Source organism: Liolophura sinensis, chromosome 2 (assembly GCF_032854445.1).
Source record: "Liolophura sinensis isolate JHLJ2023 chromosome 2, CUHK_Ljap_v2, whole genome shotgun sequence".
NCBI classification, from domain to species: domain Eukaryota; kingdom Metazoa; phylum Mollusca; class Polyplacophora; order Chitonida; family Chitonidae; genus Liolophura; species Liolophura sinensis.
Window position 1 is genome coordinate 19350186 of NC_088296.1, and position 19431 is coordinate 19369616.

Below are 19431 nucleotides of genomic sequence, written 5' to 3' on the forward strand. Positions count from 1 at the left end.
CATTTCTACTCTAAAATCACTGCAATTCTCTGAAAGATATTAATTTGCACCTTTAAAAAGCTGCATGCCCAATCCTGTTTTAGATTTACAGGTGTCTGTTCAAGAATGATTTCTTTACATTTTGATTTCTTTTTATATTTGTGTTCTTTTTGTTAATCTAGGAAAAAATCCATTTTCTCACCTGTTGCAAAGCCTCAAAGTTGGCGATTCAGATTATCAGTATTATAATCTAGCAGGACTGGAAGATCCACGATATGGTGAGTATGACTCAGATAAAGGCTGTCAGTATTACAGTCTATTAACACTAGTAGATCCATGATATCGTGAGTATGACTCAGATAAAGCTTGTCAGTATTACAGTCTGTTAATACTAGTAGATCCACGATATGTGAGTATGACTCAGATAAAGCTTGTCAGTATTACAGTCTGTTAACACTAGTAGATCCACGATATGTGAGTATGACTCAGGTAAAGGTTGTCAGTATTACAGTCTGTTAACACTAGTAGATCCACGATATGTGAGTATGACTCAGATAAAGGTTGTCAGTATTACAGTCTGTTAACACTAGTAGATCCACGATATGGTGAGTATGACTCAGATAAAGCTTGTCAGTATTACAGTCTGTTAACACTAGTAGATCCATGATATGGTGAGTATGACTCAGATAAAGGCTGTCAGTATTACAGTCTATTAACACTAGTAGATCCATGATATGGTGAGTATGACTCAGATAAAGCTTGTCAGTATTACAGTCTGTTAATACTAGTAGATCCACGATATGTGAGTATGACTCAGGTAAAGGTTGTCAGTATTACAGTCTGTTAACACTAGTAGATCCATGATATGGTGAATATGACTCAGGTAAAGGTTGTCCGTATTACAATCTGTCATGCACAAGAAAATCCATGAGATGATGAGTGTTACCCTGTAGCCCACTCAATTCACCTCAGCAATTGACAAAGCATGATAGCTTAGCTGAACATAAAAGTTGCCTTCAACACTTGGAAACGTGCAACAGCAATTTGTTGAAAAATGTGACAAATACATCCCTTAGGTCGTAACTGTGCGATATTTAATGGCCTGTTGTAAAGATGCTGGTTTTAATGTGGAGGTGGTGGTGGCAAAGTTGTGGGGGGGGGGGGGGGGGGTACCCATGTGGCTAAGGGGGTTAGCATGCCAGAGCGACACAGTCACTCAGAAACCTCTCACCCATGCAGTCACTATGAGTTCAAGTCCAGCTAACCCTGGCTTCCTCTCCTGCTGTAAATTAGAAGGTTTGGTGAAATTCAAAGTGAAATGTTCTTTATCTGAGCACACTTCTGAGTTCAGCATCAGTTTGCAGCACCACTCCTCATCTGTAGATACAATCCTATCACTTTGCACTTCATGTGTATGGCATGTTTATGTTTTCAATTTCCAAAACGGCAAAGCGATAACTAAAACAGGACGTGGGTTCAGACAAACAAAGCACGTCATGAGAGCAGCACATGAGAGTCCGCTGTTTTTGGTTTTAGAACGTTTAGGCGGCAGTGTGATATACATATGTAGCCGGGCACTTGACTTTGTTTGGGTTAACGTCGTTTTTGATATGACAGTGTTATGACGCCATGGGGACTAACTTACATGTGTGTCTGTCTTTGTTCTAGGTGCGGTGTACTTTTTTTTATGTTTTTTTTTTTTTTTTTTTTTTTTTTTTAAATTTTCCATGCAGGAAAGTCATATCAATTTGGAACAGTTAAGACTGATGTTAGGGTCTTAAGGAAAATTGCGACTGGGATGGTCACCGTCATTTATCTTCATTCCATGTGTAACACAGATAGGAAAACTCTCCAAGGCGTTCTCAGTAACAACAGGCATTTATTACACATTACAACATGGGAGTGACCAGACTCTGAGGTCCTTACAGGTCATCTCCCTGAACCACTACACCTGTGTGCACAGCTTGTCTGTAACCCGTTAACTTGTAGTGTACATGAATTACTGCGATGATCAGTATATACCTGGTCACACAGTACTGGTGTTTATCTTTCCTGATAAAGCTTTCACATATTTGACCATGCTTCTTGTACCTAAAGCGACTTGTGTAGATATACATAAGCAATGAAAACAAAATAGCACAGGTACACCATAGTGTTAGACAGTGCATGTGGTAAAAATTTTGTAGTTATGCAACTAATTTGACTGTAGATATATGTAAATAAAAAACTGGTTTACTAAACCTTTCCATGGTTTCTGTTTCTTGTTAAACTATGATATTATACCAAGTAATTTTTACATTTATCATTTCCATTTTGCTTTTGTACAATCCACATCAGGCAAATTTACTTTGAAGACAGCAATGATAAATGTAAACACTTGTATCTAGAGGTACCCTGAATGTCCTAAAATTTTACCAACAAAAATCCATTTTTAGAGGCAAATAAATGTCACAAAATATTATTTTTGATGCTGAAGCTTATAATTTCCCAGTAGAAGATTATCCCATGTTTTATTTAGCAAACCTCGAAACTGCTTTTTATAAGCAATACTGTAGCGGTTCCACTGAGACTATCTGCTGTAGAATGAACAAGAGTAATTAACCCCTGTGAGAGCCTCATTTAATAGAGCGTTTTTGTCATTATGACGTTTATTTCGGTATGACTGTTCTTACAATCGCATGTTGATTTAAGTATGACATTGAACTGTGAAAAGTTTTATGAGATAATGGGTCTTTACACCACTGAAAAACCAGTACTTGCATATGCAGGGATGTGACATCAGTGTGCATGTCGGGTACACTGTTTTTCTAAAGTTATATTCATTTGAACCGGCCGTAAGTGGGAAGGTCTGTCAGCAACCTGTGGATGGTCGTGGGTTTCCCCCGGGCTCTGCTCGGTTTCCTCCCACCATAATGCTGGCTGCCGTCATATAAGTGAAATATAAAACACCAATCAAATAAAATAAATATTCATTTGAATCTGTCTTTGGCAAGTTTTGCCAAGTATTTCAAGGTCGAAAATGCTAGATTTACATCTAGCGCAGACTGAGAGTTAAAGCGTTTTTGACCTCCTTGTCGCGCTAGCCTAGTTAAAAACAGGCTTCAAGTACATTTGACAATGTGCTTTTTTATTTCAAGTTTTTAGAGCATTTTGTGGAGAACAGCAGAGCCCAATTGTTTGAAAGTGTGTTAACTAATATAAATTAAGTCGTATTTTGTATTTAAATTTTTAGTCAAACTTGACAGCCAATGCAGTTTTCCAAATTCAAAGTATAAAAGCAACAGTTTTAGTTCATACTCAGTGTAACGTTACACCTTTTTTTTTAGGCTAAGTACAAAATTGAAAACTTAGCTTAAACATATATCTGGTATTAAGTCTTAAACCAGTTTTTGAACAACCCAGCCCAGTGAAGTGAAACATTGAGAACTGATCTAGTTGCACATTTTAGTCCATGGCTCACAATTAACACTGGTTTGAAGCCGGTGGAGTTTTGGTCAGGCCTAGTCAACCATGCATTTGTCCAATTTGCCTGTAGTTTATCAACATTTCATTTGAAAGTTGACCATACCTACATTAAGAAACAAACAACCATCTGAAAATATGGCTTCTGCTAGATGCTGGATGATGAAAATAAATCTGAGAACAAATTTGAGAACAAAATCATCATATTATATTCTGTTTAATCACAGAACTGACTACAGTACTAGCAGAAGGACTACAGTTGACCTCGTACTGAGACACTGTAGTTATCAGATGGTTCCAGTTTCAGAACCGAAAGAATCCAAAAATAAGCCATTGAAACAAAATTTAAAAACTCAACTCTAAAAGTCAGAACTGGTTTTGACATTTGTTGCATCCACCTAGATGTTCCTGATGACACAAATAATGAAAGCGTTGGCAAGAGTCATTTAATATTCAGGAATTTACACACATCATGGACTGTATTTGATTGCCTTTTTTTTTTAATATTTGCACTTCCTTGTGCACTTGCATCTGCTCAATCTGGTCAACAGGCCTTGTTTTTGTGATTTTTTTATTTCTTGGATCTACTGTAATTCTTGAAGCTTATCTCATGTTTGCAAAGTGTTTATTCAGAGCGTTGTTCCATGTAGACTGATAAAATTGTACTTTTTGTGAAGCCCTGAAATTGGCTTAAATCCAACCCATGTACTTTTTTTAAAAGCGTACATAAAATAAATTTATGTTGATTTTCTTTGCAGGAGTAGACCAGAATCTAGTGGAGAGTTTAATGTATATAGAAGTAAACAGATTTTTGGGATTTCACATTAACTTAATAACTTCATAAAGGATGCAATTAACTCTTATTTCTGAAATTTAAAAATGAGATGTAGTTGTAAAGAATTGGAAATGTGAGAACATGTTGAACATTGTTTTTGTGACTCCCTAGTTCTGGTTTTAACTACAGAGCCCTGACATCAGAATTGGATTCCCTTTGACCGTCATGAGATGCCATGTTTTTTTGCACTCAATGTATATCAAACTCCTTAACTTCCACAGTGTGCCCGAAATCTTTAACTTTTTTTAACCGCCTGTGTATAAACCGATATTTTGAAACATTCTGATTGAACTATGGGGTGTAGAGAAATAATTTGCACAGTTTTCTAAAGTTTGCATCTTTACCATCATTCCCATAATCATTGCATGCATAAATGCCACTGAGAAAAGTGCTTTAAATTGTTGAAAAGGCTGAAAATTGATGTGATTGTACATACAGTACATGTAGGCCTATGCATTACAGTAGCTACATGTGAGCAGGATTAACCTCCCGGCCAGCCATGATAACAGGACAGAGTTTGTAGTACATGGAGTGAGCGCTTGGGGTTTAACGTCCTACTTAACAATTTTCCAGCCATATGATGACGAGTAGTACATGGATTTTGAGATATATATATATATATATATATGTACATACACATACATGACATAGTGAACACCTATACACCTGTATCTTCGGGGCCACACTACATGTGCCTTAAGCTCTCGTGTCGCACTTATCTAAAAGTGGGGCCAGTTTTTAGACCTTGTAATCTAGATTCGTAGATTAGATGCGTGTGTCCCTGTGACAACCTGTATATACTGTATTTTACCCATAAGTTCAGCTTTTTTTTCAAGTGGCAGGTGTTTGTGCTTGTTTCTGATTGGTTCATTGATGCATTTTATGTGAAGTTTGATTGATTTTGTACCAGACAAATGTAATTGTTTGCATCAGAAGTGTGTTGTTTTCAGGCCTTTATGTGCTTCTAAAAGGGAATTTTTACAAAGCAAACTTTTTAGTGAAATACTGTACTTATATGTGTTATTTGACTGTATAGGGAACGTGCCCACACCAGATTTAACTCTTGTTTTACATGTTCACAAATTTTTACACAAATCGTCTCTTTCAAATCAGAGAGTAGAGTGTACTATCCTGGAAGTTGTCTTGCACCTGAAAGAAAAAATATAATAGGTGTCACCTTATGCAGCTGTTACATATGATAAACATCGTGGTTTAATTGGTCTGGTACATGTGCTACTAAATTGAAAAATACAGTAATTTGGGTAATACAGTAATCTGCCAAAATGCAGTAATCTGCAAGGATTGATACCTACCGTAATTTTTGAAGCTTTTCACGTGCTATCAAAGTGTTTATTCAGGCATATTCTCAGGGGATTATTCTGTGTAGACTGATAAAACTATACTTTGTGTGAAGCCCTGAAATTTGCCCAACATCTTTATATTGAGCATGTGGACATTTTTTTGAGCTGAAGTGGTAAACACATGAACATGTAAATGTGGTTTACCTCGGGTTACACATTTTAATACATCTTTATATTGAGCATGTGGATGTTTTTTTTGAGCTGAAGTGGTAAACACATGAACATGTAAATGTGGTTTACCTCGGGTTACACATTTTAATACATCTTTATATTGAGCATGTGGACTTTTTTTTGAGCTGAAGTGGTAAACACATGAACATGTAAATGTGGTATACCTCAGGTCACACATTTTAATACATCTTTATATTGAGCATGTGGACATTTTTTTGAGCTGAACTGGTAAACACATGAACATGTAAGTGTGGTTTACCTCAGGTTACACATTTTAATACATCTTTATATTGATCATGTGGACATTTTTTTGAGCTGAAGTGGTAAACACATGAACATGTAAATGTGGTATGCCTCAGGTCACACATTTTAATACATCTTTATATTGATCATGTGGACCTTTTTTTGACCTGAAGTGGTAAACACATGAATATGTAAATGTGGTTTACCTCAGGTTACACATTTTAATACATCTTTATATTGAGCATGTGGACCTTTTTTTGACCTGAAGTGGTAAACACATGAACATGTAAATGTGGTTTACCTCAGGTTACACATTTTAATACATCTTTATATTGAGCATGTGGATTTTTTTTTGACCTGAAGTGGTAAACACATGAACATGTAAATGTGGTTTACCTCAGGTTACACATTTTAATACATCTTTATATTGAGCATGTGGCCTTTTTTTTGAGCTGAAGTGGTAAACACATGAACATGTAAATGTGGTTTACCTCAGGTTACACATTATACACCTGGATAGGAGAAATTATGCTTATTTATTGATTTAATTTGATTGTTATTTTTGGCCATACCCGCACTCAAGAATATTTCACTTTAATATACAACAGTGACCTGCATTATGGTGAGATTAAAACAGACCGACCCCGGGCAAAACAAACATTTTACCTTTAAAAGCATGTACATGTACTTAGAGCTATCAAAGTGTATTCATTAATATTGATAGGAATATGGAAAATGTTGTGGTTTACCTTAGGCTAAAAACAACCAGGTTAGTGGAGACCCTGTTCCCATGTTTCCCACCACCGTAAGGCGTGAATATTTAACCACATGTGCAGGCATACATGTAGGACAGCTGTGTTGTTCTTTGATCATCAGAGGGTACAGCATGGTCTCTGTAAAGTTCAGTCAACGTCAACCATACTCTTTCCAAGTCAGACCATTTACATGTAAACCTATTGCTTTCTAAGCTCTGTCAAAGGACACTTGCTTTTTTGATAATAGAAAAAGGTTATGTTAGCCAGTGGGCACTAGCTGGGCACAAGAAAAAAAAAAAAAGACAAGTACAAATTTCCGTAGGTTGAATGGGAGGTGTCTTCTTGTTCATGCATATGCATAGAAAAGTAGATTTAAAATCGAAACACGTATTGACCCAGGAGCCTCTCACCAATGCGGTGGCTGTGAGTTCAAGTCTAGCTCATGTTGGCTTCCTCTCCGGCCGTAAGTGAAAAGATCTGTCACAAACCTGCAGATGGTTGTGGGTTTCCCCCGGGCTCTGCCCAGTTTCCACTCGCCATAATGCTGGCCGCCGTCGTATAAGTGAAATATTCTTGAGTAAGGCGTAAAACACCAATCAAATAAATAAATAAATCAGTTAAAATAGATCAATGAATTCAGAAAATAACCACACAGTCATCCGACAGACAGCGTTGCTATAGGGAAATTAAGGATCAGAACTTACATAACTTACACACGAAGAAGAAAGAACACTAAAACTCCGGACTTAAATCCATGCACCTGTCTCATGAAAAAATGAAAACACTTTGTTGCTTTTTTTTACAGAAAAACTACCGTTTGCAATCCGTGTCTTGCTGGAGTCAGCGGTGAGGAACTGTGACAATTTCCAGGTGCTGCCCAAAGACATAGAGAATATCCTCAACTGGGAAGCGAATCAGACCAAAAATGTGGAGATCCCGTTCAAACCTTCGCGGGTCATTCTGCAGGACTTCACGTGAGTGGATTTCTCTATCTACCACAAAATGTGCATTTATTAGGGTTTTTTTTTTTTCCTGTACTCTGAAATACTTCATTTGTCAGCTGTGTTGATAAGCTTCGTTTATGGTTATTTGAGAGACAATTTCGGTTGAAACATAATTTATTTTGGGACCTTGAAACTGCTTGAATTTTCACTGTTATTGCTGAATTTGAATGTCAATTTGTTAATGACGTCTATAATAGTAGGAGAGAACTAGGTCCAGGTGGACAGATGCAATAGAAAATCGGTGCCACATGCACAAATATTTCAAGGCTAACCTTTTCAGCACGTCCAAATGTGGTGGGGATAGAAAAGCATTACGTAGATTTATGCATGGACATTGTGCTCAGAAAATAAAATGGGAAAAGGCATGATTCCACACCCTGCTTTTGTCATTATTTCTGCTGGTTGTCAAAGTGGTAATCGCTGTGCAGTCCACCTTAGCCATTGTACGCTGCAGCTGTTACGCTTTTCGGAAGTGCTCCTTACATGTATGTAATATTTTACCCAAATGATGACTCTTGAAAAAAAAAAAAAATAAGGATACTGATTTGTAATTTTTTTTTCCTTTTTGTGTATGAATGTATGCATTATGTATATGCAGATGTGCGTAATATTTTGCCTACATGTTTCAGCGGGGTTCCTGCCGTCGTTGACTTTGCCGCCATGCGGGATGCCGTCAAATCTCTGGGGGGTGATCCGGAGAAGATCAATCCTAAATGCCCAGCGGATCTTGTGATAGATCATTCAGTACAGGTGGATGTCGCCAGAAGGTGGGTGTGATCGAGGCCTTAGTTTCAGAACTGTTACCTTTAAAAAGGGTTTAATGATGGGGATGGACATGAACGTAATGGCATGAAGTGGCTAACTCATTCAAACTCGTTCTCATCTGCATAAAGACTGCCCATAGCTATGAACTCATTTTTTTTTTCTTCTTTTATTACATCACAATTGTCGGTGTATGCGTGCTCATGAAACATATATGAAGTACATACGCACTGCAACGTTACAGAAGAAAATGATGCGTTCTACAGTCGTTTGGAACTTCTGAGCCTCCATACGTTCCGGAGTCATGAGCAATATGCGTGATGTATATGTCATGACTTTGCCGGTCTTGGTGGATTGGAGGCTCTAATACAAATCTAATTAAAATTTTGTGTGGCTTCCATATTTGACTTTTTGAGGAGTCCTCCGCTATACCCAATAAAGTATTTACGTTATATGTGGTAAAGCTCTTGTTAAGCAATGGTACCTCCTCTGTTCCACCATATTTGTAAACATTCCGTCTAGCTTCCCTGGTTTCTGGAGTACAGTACCTTTTTGTTGTTATGGAGTTGGTTGCCTTTTCCCTGGGAGACAAAACAGAGACACTGTCTTTTAAGATACATATTCTGTATATGAGTAGGTGAGTTTTATCTCTTTGAGCTATAATGGCTTAAAAATAAAAAGGGTCCATTTGAATTGTAAGAAATGTGAGGGATTGATGTTTCATTACATTTACAAAAACGTGGATGTTTGAAAAAAAAAATTATTTGGAGTTGACAAATGATGGAGAAAATTGAGAAGCTGAACGTTTGTGAACTTTGAGAAGTTTCTCAAGCCTGTTGCACCTGTGGAATATGATGAGACAGGTGATTGATAGATTAATGTCAACAACAGTTGCCTCCCATGTCTGATAGGTCACATGATACAGTAAGGGCTATTTTTACCTTAACTGGCCAAAGAGTTTACACTCAAAAGTTTTCTGTTGTTCCACCTATTATCCCCGTAACCATGGTAATCACCTTCCCCCAAATATTAACAGCCCAGTTGTCCTACCATTTGACCTCTTCTGCAAATAATACTATATTAAATAAAATTTTCAGAGGAACATTTTGTAATACGGCGATTCTCTTGTGTGTGTTTTTTTTCTTTTATTTTGTAAAACTCTTCTTGAGAACCATTAACATGAATAAAGTATGATAAACTGAGGGTTCCCGGTTACATTTACATGCAGACTTGGGTGATATCATCACCTTATCTGTTGTATCAGAAACTCAACCTTCCAGCCATAAAGCTGATTTGCAGACATACCCTAGTTCCTCAACCTTTTCGCATATGAAAGAACAACATTCATTGCAGTTTAGTGAGCAAGTGAGTGCTTGGGGTTTAACGTCGTGCTCAACGATTTTTCAGTCGTATGACGACGACAAGACAATTTATGCCCCGTTTTTAAGTTTAGTTTGGAGACAAAACGACAATTTGCCACTTTTATTGCTTCACAAAAAGTATCATATTATCATGGTTATCAGTGTACATAAAATAATGTGTACAGAATATGCTTCAATAAACACCTTGCGCACATGCAAAATGCATGAAGAATCACAGTAATTACAGTGTAGCAAAAGAATATCAGTGTAATGCAACAGTATTATCAACATTGTGCTATTTTTTTTCTTTTTTATACGTATTTGTCAGAAAATAGAGCTCATCTTTGTACACGTACAAAGGTTAATTATGGCCTGTGACTAGCTTCCGGGGAAATCTGTAACTTCCTTTACATGTCGAACTGCTTTGTCGTAAACACGAGTCAATACTACACATGATACACGTAATCAAACCGTATGAAAACTACATATATCAAGTAATTTAATCACAAAGATGATGGTTTAGCAATAAAGAGTTTGGTTTCAATATATCTTCTGTTCATAGACTTGAAAGATCTGCAAGAGTATCGTTTCAGTTTGGCTCCATGTTATTTTTTTTGGAAGTTTTGGAATGAGAACCTTCAGTTTTTCTTTTCTAAAGGAGGCGCTGGCCATTCTGAACAAAAAAACTGTGATTTTCGTACCCATATTGTAATGTTTGCACAGTTGTTCTAGCCTCATTTTGTAAGATTATTAGACAGTGGCTAATTTGTTATGCAGGTTTTCTAGGACCTTTGCTGGATCTCAATTCACAAAAGGTTTGCACAGAATTGTTGTCACACCTTATTAACTTGTCGATGAGAAGTAGCTGTATGTAATTATGTCCTGAGCTGGCTGTGATGTGTGTTCCACCTGGTCGATTCACTCTCAAGCCATTTTTGACAGCAAATCACTAGTTTTGTTTCTCTTGTTCGCTGTGTTTCGCAATAAGATTGGTTTTGCATTTTATCTTATAAAGTATATAGATTAAATTATTATTGAATTAAAGATTCAAAGTAAGACACCATATTGAGCTGAGCTCTGTGATCAGTATTCCCTGTGCAAGGGATTTTTGTTATTTATTTATTTATGTTTGATTTATTTATTTGTTTATGTGACTGGTGTTTTTTGCCGTACTCTAGAAAATTTCACCTTTATGACGGTCAGCATTATGGCGAGTGGAAACCCACGACCATCCGCAGGTTGCTGGCAGACCTTCCCTCTCCTCAGCAGGAGAGGAAGCCAGAATGAGCTAGACGTGAACTCACTGCGTTAGCGCACTATCCAACTTAGCGATGGAGGCCCCTATTTATGTTTGAACTCAGGAAATGTGCATCTGTGTAGCAAGATATTTGGCACTCTTGAATCAGTAGAAAAGACAACTATTGGAGATGGTAGTACTACCCGTGGAGAGAAAAATAAAATGGATGATTACCATGTTTAACTACATGTATGTGTGTGAACACCAAATAAAATATCTCCATCCCTAGTACTAAAAAATGTGATGTCCATTTCCCTGTCTGTTAATGCGTTGATATGGCCTGCAGGCTATAACATACTTGTGCATACAACATAGTGATTTTCCATGAATAGGTGACTACAATGCTACTCTGGGGGCAGCCTTTCCCACCAGAGGCAACTCAGGCCAATTGCTCAATGCTCTGAATTCCCACCTTTGCGATGATGTTTTGTGGGCAAACGGGTAACGTAGAGTGTGATACTCGCCGAATGCAATAGTATTCACACTGGAAAAGTCGGTTCGTTGTATCCAAACATTTCAGAAAAGAAAAACAAAGAACATTATCCCAACAACAAAAGCACACTTCAACTTAATCTTTGCTCTAAGGGGCAATGTACATGCATGGTACCCTCTTTGTTTCAGCTTGCTGCGCTATGCCCCAAACCCCGGGGGTGGGGGAGGGGCGTCGGCTAAGCCATGTTCCAACCCCGGCGGCTACAACGCTAAATCCGCCTCCTGTAGTGTCTGTGTAAACTCGGGGCTCCCTGTCCTCGACGAAACTTGCCCTTTTCACGGCCTCAAAACTGACGGGTCTGTTCTTCACATATTTTATTTTCTGTTGTGAGATTTCCAGTATTGTTTTCTTGACATTTTTTTCCCTTGCTTCAGTATAGGCAAATAAATATTTAGTTTGGCTTTTTAATTGTTATTGTTTGAAAGTTTTAGTGTTTAAATATTGAAAATAGTACACATAATTTTGGTCTTTTTTTTTTTTTTTTTCAAAACTTAGGTATTTACATTCATTCATCAAATACATGTATTCATATTTGCTTAACTACTATACATGAAGCTTTATAAGCCAAAAAATCTTTATCAAATATTTAAACTGATGTATAACTTGAAAAACATATCCGGTAGGCTACATCCAGCAAGTTGGCTTGTTGTGTTTGTTCACTTTTGCTTCTTGTAGTGTCTAGGACTAACTGTAACTTTTAGATTTAGCTATTAATTGTTAACTTTATCGCAATGAGCTTCATACAGTCTGTTACTGGTAATGCAATCTGTTACTGGTAGTGCACTCTGTGGATTGTGATGTTATGTCTGATACGGTATAGAAGACATTTCTAAGAAGTACCTACAATAATGAATTCCTGTAAGTTTTCATTTCGAGTTGAGTGCCTCGTTAGCATTGTTGACATACATATATATTAAGACAATATCTAAAGCATGCATACATTGTTATTCATTAATTTCAGTCACTCTCACATAAAGATTGATTTGCATTGGTCTGTTGTTACTGGCTGTTGTGCACCTGCTTACCCTGATACACTCTGCTGTAGTCCTTGTAGTGTCTGTGCTTGCTCTAACCTTGTACAGAGTACACATACTTCGATACAAATAGATAATCCTTGGTCTTCATTCCACATTCATACATGTATTATACACTAGCTAGTGACATACCTAGCCCTGTCGTTGTTTCAAAACAGATTTCAGGCCACGACATAAGAGGCGATAAAACTGATTGATCGCCTGTCAATCTCCTAAATGTAAATTCAGGGGAACGAATTTTTGATCACCATGTAAACTCCAGGGGAACAATAATTTCATGCGTTTGCAAGTAGAATGTGCTCTTAGTAGATTGCAAATAGCTAAATTTATCTTACTTACAGGAAAATCTGCACAAACTTTGTGCGAGTTTAAATAGAAAAAGAACTGATCACCGATGTCGGTAAAATGAAAATGGCTGCTTGTGTCAATGAGCGTAGACTACTCGTATGTAATGTGACCTATGATTGGCTCAGTGAAAATTGTGTGACCAATGAAATGTTTCATTTCACAATCCCAAATAAATGTTCACACCTGTGAGGAGTTTGGGGACCCACATGGTTTGAAAAAGGACTTCAGAATATTGACAGTAGCTTAATGATTATTATCTTAATTAACACTATTGCCACGTTGAAATCAATCAAAAAAACATTATTGAAATCAATACATATGCATGACAATTCTCTGTATGAGTGTTCTTTCAAACACGATCAAACCCGATTCTTAAAATGAAGAAAACATATAGTTTGTACAACGTGGCCCATTATCTTTATGCGGCAACGTAGATAGATGTACCAAAAAATACATCTGTTGATACAGGACCTATCTATTCGGAATGTGAAGCCAGTATGTGTGTTTAGGGATCCCATACTGTGTAGAGGGTGACGTCCCCCCTCTGGAATACAGTAAAGCCTTTGAAAAGAATGACCTTGACCTATAAAGGGGTGATCAGTATTTCAATGTCCTGGCTGATAATCCAGGAGAATGACTTTCTGATCCCCTCGCTCACCCTTATAACGAGGACTGGATTGCTATGTTTTCTTTGGTGTGTTTAAAATTTATTTATTTATTTATTTGATTGGTGTTTTATGCCGTACTCAAGAATATACGACGGCAGCCAGCATTATTTTGGGTGGAAACCGGGCAGAGCCCGGGGGAAACCAACGAGCATCCGCAGGTTGCTGACAGACCTTCCCACGTACGGCTGGAGAGGAAGCCAGCATGAGCTGGACTTGAACTCACAGCGACCACATTGGTAAGAGACTCCTGGGTCATTGCGCTGCGCTAGCGCGCTAACCAACTAAGCCACGAAGGCCCCCGTGTTTAAAAGGAAAAACTACAAATGATTTTGCCTTGAGTTATTTAGAGGGTATCCGACAGGGACCTAAACAGTTTTGTCAAATGTGTTTGGTAAATCAACTTTTAATTATAAATTCTTCATGTGAGGCCATGGTTATAGGGTTTATAGAAATGAATCTTGCCGGACACATTACTTAGTGAAATCTACTAACTTGGCAGTGCTCGTACTGATTGTCTCATAGTGCGCAATTTTGCTTTACACTGGGCTGTCCAACATCGGAAAAATAGAAAGTTAAGCTTTTTATATGCTCCGCCATCGGACAGAGTGTATTAGAATTTTTTCTGAGGTGAATAGAACAGTGTTCATATATATGTGTATTCATTTTGTTGTCAGTACTGAGGGCTTGTTGTGGAGGAGGGCAAGTTTCTGAAATCTCACTTGTCGGTCACACACAGGGACTTGTCAATTTCATTTTAATTTGATCCAAATCTAAATGGGTTCCCATAGATTTTTGGGACGCCACCAAAATCTAGTCATGCTAGTACCGCAAAATGAAATGACAGAAGAGAGATTCTTATAGATATAGCACTTCTCTATCAATTTACTTCTGCACATGCATGCATTTCAATCTCTTCACTGTCTTGTCACACCCGACCTCTAAATGCCACTGTAACACATAATGCAGGTTTCGATGCATAGAAAAGTATACAGAATTTGGAGATTTCATGTTCATAGGCGTATGCATGATGTGAAACTCTCTGATCCACGTAATTTCCAGAAAGACGTGTAGATCTGGATCTGAAATTAGAGAACGTGCTTATTTAGATATTATTTTAATTGCCTTGGATTCTCGAAGTTTTGGATGGAACCGTTTCTGAGAAATTGGAAAGAAAACCTCTGTACACGTGTATTTAAATTTAAACCTAGAGTTACTCAACTTGGGAAATTCTGCCAGCAAAGTGCGGATGGCTAATGGCTTTCCCCTGGGCTCTTCTGGGTTTTCACCTACCATTACGCTGGCCGCCGTCGTATCAGTAAAATGTTCTTGTGTATGGTGTAATACACCAATGCAACAAATAAATGAATTAAAATCGACTTTAGTGTTAAGGCATGTATGTCCCAAAAGCAAGGTTAAATGATAAAGATTGAGATAGTCTGATTCCTTTCTTAAATTGCGAAAAGAAAAGTGCGTTGTATTAAAGCCGCTGCTGTTAGTTTGGTAGGATAATACGGAAACAAGTTTTCTGTCGTTTCCAATTGTGCTTGGTATGACTTAATACAAGAACTCTTGACAGCACTCATCACTGACATTTAGCCACAAATGACATCGGGGCCTCCGTGGCTCAGTCGGTTAGCGCGCTAGCGCAGCGTAATGACCCAGGAGCCTCTCACCAATGCGGTCGCTGTGAGTTCAATTCCAGCTCATGCTGGCTTTCTCTCCGGCCGTAAGTGGGAAGGTCTGCCAGCAACCTGCGGATGGTCGTGGGTTTCCCCCGGGCTGTGCCCGGTTTCCACCCACCATAATGCTGGCCGCCGTCGTATAAGTGAAATATTCTTGAGTACGGCGTAAAACACCAATCAAAAAAAAAAAAAAAAAAAAAAAAAAAACACAATGACATCGTACTTTCAAATGCCTTTATACTCAACGTCATACCTGCAGGATTCATCGTCACATAAGGAAAATTATCATGTCACGTGAGGAATATTATCATGTCACATGAGGAATATTATCATGTCACATAAGGAATATTATGTCACATAAGGAATATTATCATGTCACATAAGGAATATTATGTCACATGAGGAATATTATGTCACATGAGAAATATTGTCATGTCACATTAGGAATAGTATCATGTCACATGAGGAATAGTATCATGTCACATAAGGAATATTATCATGTCACATGAGGAATACTATCATGTCACATGAGGAATATTATCATGTCACATGAGGAATATTATCATGTCACATTAGGAAAATTATGTCACATCAGGAAAATTATCATGTCACATAAGGAATATGAATTATCACATCACAGCAGGAATATTGTGATCTCACATCAGCAATATTATGTCACATCAGGAAAATTATCATGTCACATCAGGAAATTATCATGTCACATTAGGAAAATTTCATGGAAACCATTGACGAGGATTTTGTTTTTGTTGACTCTTACCCTATAGGCATGATAGGAGTTAAATAGTGTGATTCATTGTTTATTTTTTTTTTTGAACTCTTGTGATAGCTATGTTCCATATGTCCCAGTATCCATCAACTCAGTTTAATATTTTCGCCTAGCCTCTCTTTGGACTAAAGTACCACTTCAAGTATTGTCCTGACTTTATCATGCATCTTCATCAGCATTATTCTTATAATGTTAAAAAAAAATCTGGAACACCTTGATTGAAAATTAACTTTTTTTTTTGTCAAGCATAGTGACTCAGCCCAAACAAGTGTCTCCATGAATTGTTAGCACAATGATACGTACATGGGAAGGTCTGCCAGCAACCTGCGGATGGTCGTGGGTTTCCTCCGGGCTGTGCCCGTTTTCCTCCCACCATAGTGTGGCTGCCGTCTTATAACTGAAATATTCTTGAGTACGGCATAAAACACCAATCGAATAAATAAATAAATTAATGTAAATTGACATAATAATCTATTGTATTTTCGCCTAAGTTTTAACATTCTAGAACTCCTGTTTTTTGCTTGATTCGGATTGATTCATCTACCTGATAAAGCCACTTGTACAGTTCTTAGTGCAGTTTGATTAATTTTTTTTTATCAGCAAAACCAAGGTGATCAAATACCAAAAGTATCATTTTATGTCCTCTTTCTGGTTTTGAAAGTTTAATGTAGTAATGTATTGGTATTGTCTAGGATGCTGAGATTGTATAGACTTGTATATACACTATACATGTGTCATTAACAAAAACAATAAGACCTAGACTTATAGGGGCAGAAGAGCAGAAGGGGTCATACAACTGTACATATACAAGGGCTAAAACAAAAAGCTAATATTCGTGTATACCTATGTAAGAAGTGGATCAACCTTTGTGTTTCTTGGCAACCCAGTGCTCAGCTCAGTTCTAGGTTTTTTATGTATATTTTTGTCTAAATTTTCGACAAGAAACTACATGTATAATGCTGAAGGCCATGCAAATTCTTGAGAGTGACTGAGACTCAAGTTTGCTCAATTGTTGGTGACAACGCTGTGCAATGCAAAGAAATCTTGCGTTGGTCATGGATATCTGGGTTATTATTGAAATATGATTCATGTTGCCTTGGAAACCTGTGAACTTGACTGTTCGTCTGTTAACTACCACTCCTGTCCCTGCGTCTGCACTTGCAGCTTCTCTCACTTTAGAGTATTATAGTACTATAGAGCAGGTTTCTGACAGAGTTCATTAACTTCTATGCTATGAATCATAGAAATACATGTAAGGCGCTGACCAGTTCATGCAAAGTCTTCTGTTTTGTTTGTTTGTGTTTTTTTTTTTGATCATTTTACATCTTGCTGTTTTGTTTGCTTCTTTCCCAAACCCCTGGTTTGTGTTTTTTTTTCATTTTCTCTTTTGCTGTTGAGTATTATGGCCTTGAATTCTGATAGGAACTAAAACCGATTCACACTGTTGAGTTTACAATTGCAGAGATGTTATGAATCCTGTTTATTAAATGAAAAAAATGACAATATAACTGCATCAAGAGGATGCTTGCTCCTTAATGTGTGGACAAAGATTTGGTTCCAAGGCCAAGAGTCATTTTTTTCAGGTTTTTCATTTCAGGAACAATTTTAAGTTTTTTTAATAACCAACCTTTCAAAATATTTATTTTGTTGTTTCAGTGCTGATGCACTCCAACGGAACCAAGAGCTGGAATTTGAACGAAACAAAGAGAGATTTGTCTTTCTCAAGGTATGTAGGAAGATAGCAACCTTAAAACAGTTACAACGTTTTATTACTATAAATTTTGGCAAGAAATTATCGATGTGTTCACTGAAGAATATTGCACTCATTATACCGTACTTGTATCGCAGCAGTGGTATTTGTGAATGAAGAAAATGTTGATACCTTTCCATGTTTCTACAGAATCGGAACATCTTGTTAGTTAATAAAAGTTGACAATGTCATTTCAGTAACAACTATCAAAATTGGGACTTGCTGCTGCCTCACTTGACGCTCAGCACAGAGAGGTTACAGTAAGGAAACATGAAAATTTGGCCCTGTGTCAGTATAATGTGCCTGGATGTGGTGTCATATCTGGTGTCTTCGGCATGATACTTTAGTGACACTAGCACCTAGACGGAATGGACTTGCCCTGTCAGGAGAAGGCACATAATTACATGTACACACCCTTAATGACGTCATATGACTGAAAAATTGTTAATGACAATGAAAAACTCAAGCTATAATATCTGACTACATACATGTATTGTGTTGCGTTTTCGCAGTGGGGGGCGAAGGCTCTGAAGAATATGCTGATAGTTCCGCCGGGCTCTGGCATCGTCCACCAGGTCAATCTGGAATACTTGGCACGGGTCACTTTCAACAACAACGGCTTGCTTTACCCAGACAGTGTGGTGGGAACAGACTCCCATACTACCATGATCAATGGCCTGGGGGTGGTTGGCTGGGGTAAGGCTGTAGAGGTTGTACACTACACCTGACACATACACAACCAGACATTCCACATTCCATTACCATCCATCACCAGTCTGATGTACCCAGAGAGTGTGGTGGGAACAGGCTCCCATACTACCATGATCAATGGCCTGGGGATGGTTGGCTGGGGTAAGGCTGTAGAGACTGTACACTACACCTGACACATACACAACCAGACATTCCATCCTCACACATTGGGTTACCATCCATCACCAGTCTGCTTTACCAAGACAGTGTGGTGGGAACAGACTCCCATACTACCATGATCAATGGCCTGGGGGTAGTTGGCTGGGGTAAGGCTGTAGAGACTGTACACTGCACCTGACACCTACCCAACCAGACATTCCATCCCCACACAGTGAGTTACCATCCATCACCAGTCTGCTTTACCCAGACAGTGTGGTGGGAACAGACTCCCATACTACCATGATCAATGGCCTGGGGGTGGCTGGCTTGGGTAAGGCTGTAGAGACTGTACACTACACCTGACACATACACAACCAGACATTTCATCCCCACACATTGGGTTACCATCCATCACCAGTTGGCTGTACCCAGACAGTGTGGTGGGAACAGACTCCCATACAACCGTGATCAAAGGCCTGGGGGTGGTTGGTTGGGGTAAGGCTGTAGAGACTGTACAATGCACCTGACACATACACAACCAGACATTCCATCCTCACACATTGAGTTACCATCCATCACCAGTCTGATTT

At 38.1% G+C, this 19431-nt stretch overlaps 1 protein-coding gene across 1 annotated transcript in view; it reads left to right on the forward strand.

The window, feature by feature from the left end:
- LOC135462562 (cytoplasmic aconitate hydratase-like) overlaps positions 1-19431 on the forward strand; it is a 39726-nt gene that overhangs the window by 1703 nt on the left and 18592 nt on the right. The window contains exons 2-7 of the mRNA XM_064739787.1: positions 162-257; positions 7612-7780; positions 8440-8577; positions 11852-12019; positions 17899-17968; positions 18505-18688. Of these exons, the coding sequence (XP_064595857.1) occupies positions 162-257; positions 7612-7780; positions 8440-8577; positions 11852-12019; positions 17899-17968; positions 18505-18688 (825 nt within the window). The remainder of the gene's footprint in view (positions 1-161; positions 258-7611; positions 7781-8439; positions 8578-11851; positions 12020-17898; positions 17969-18504; positions 18689-19431) is intronic.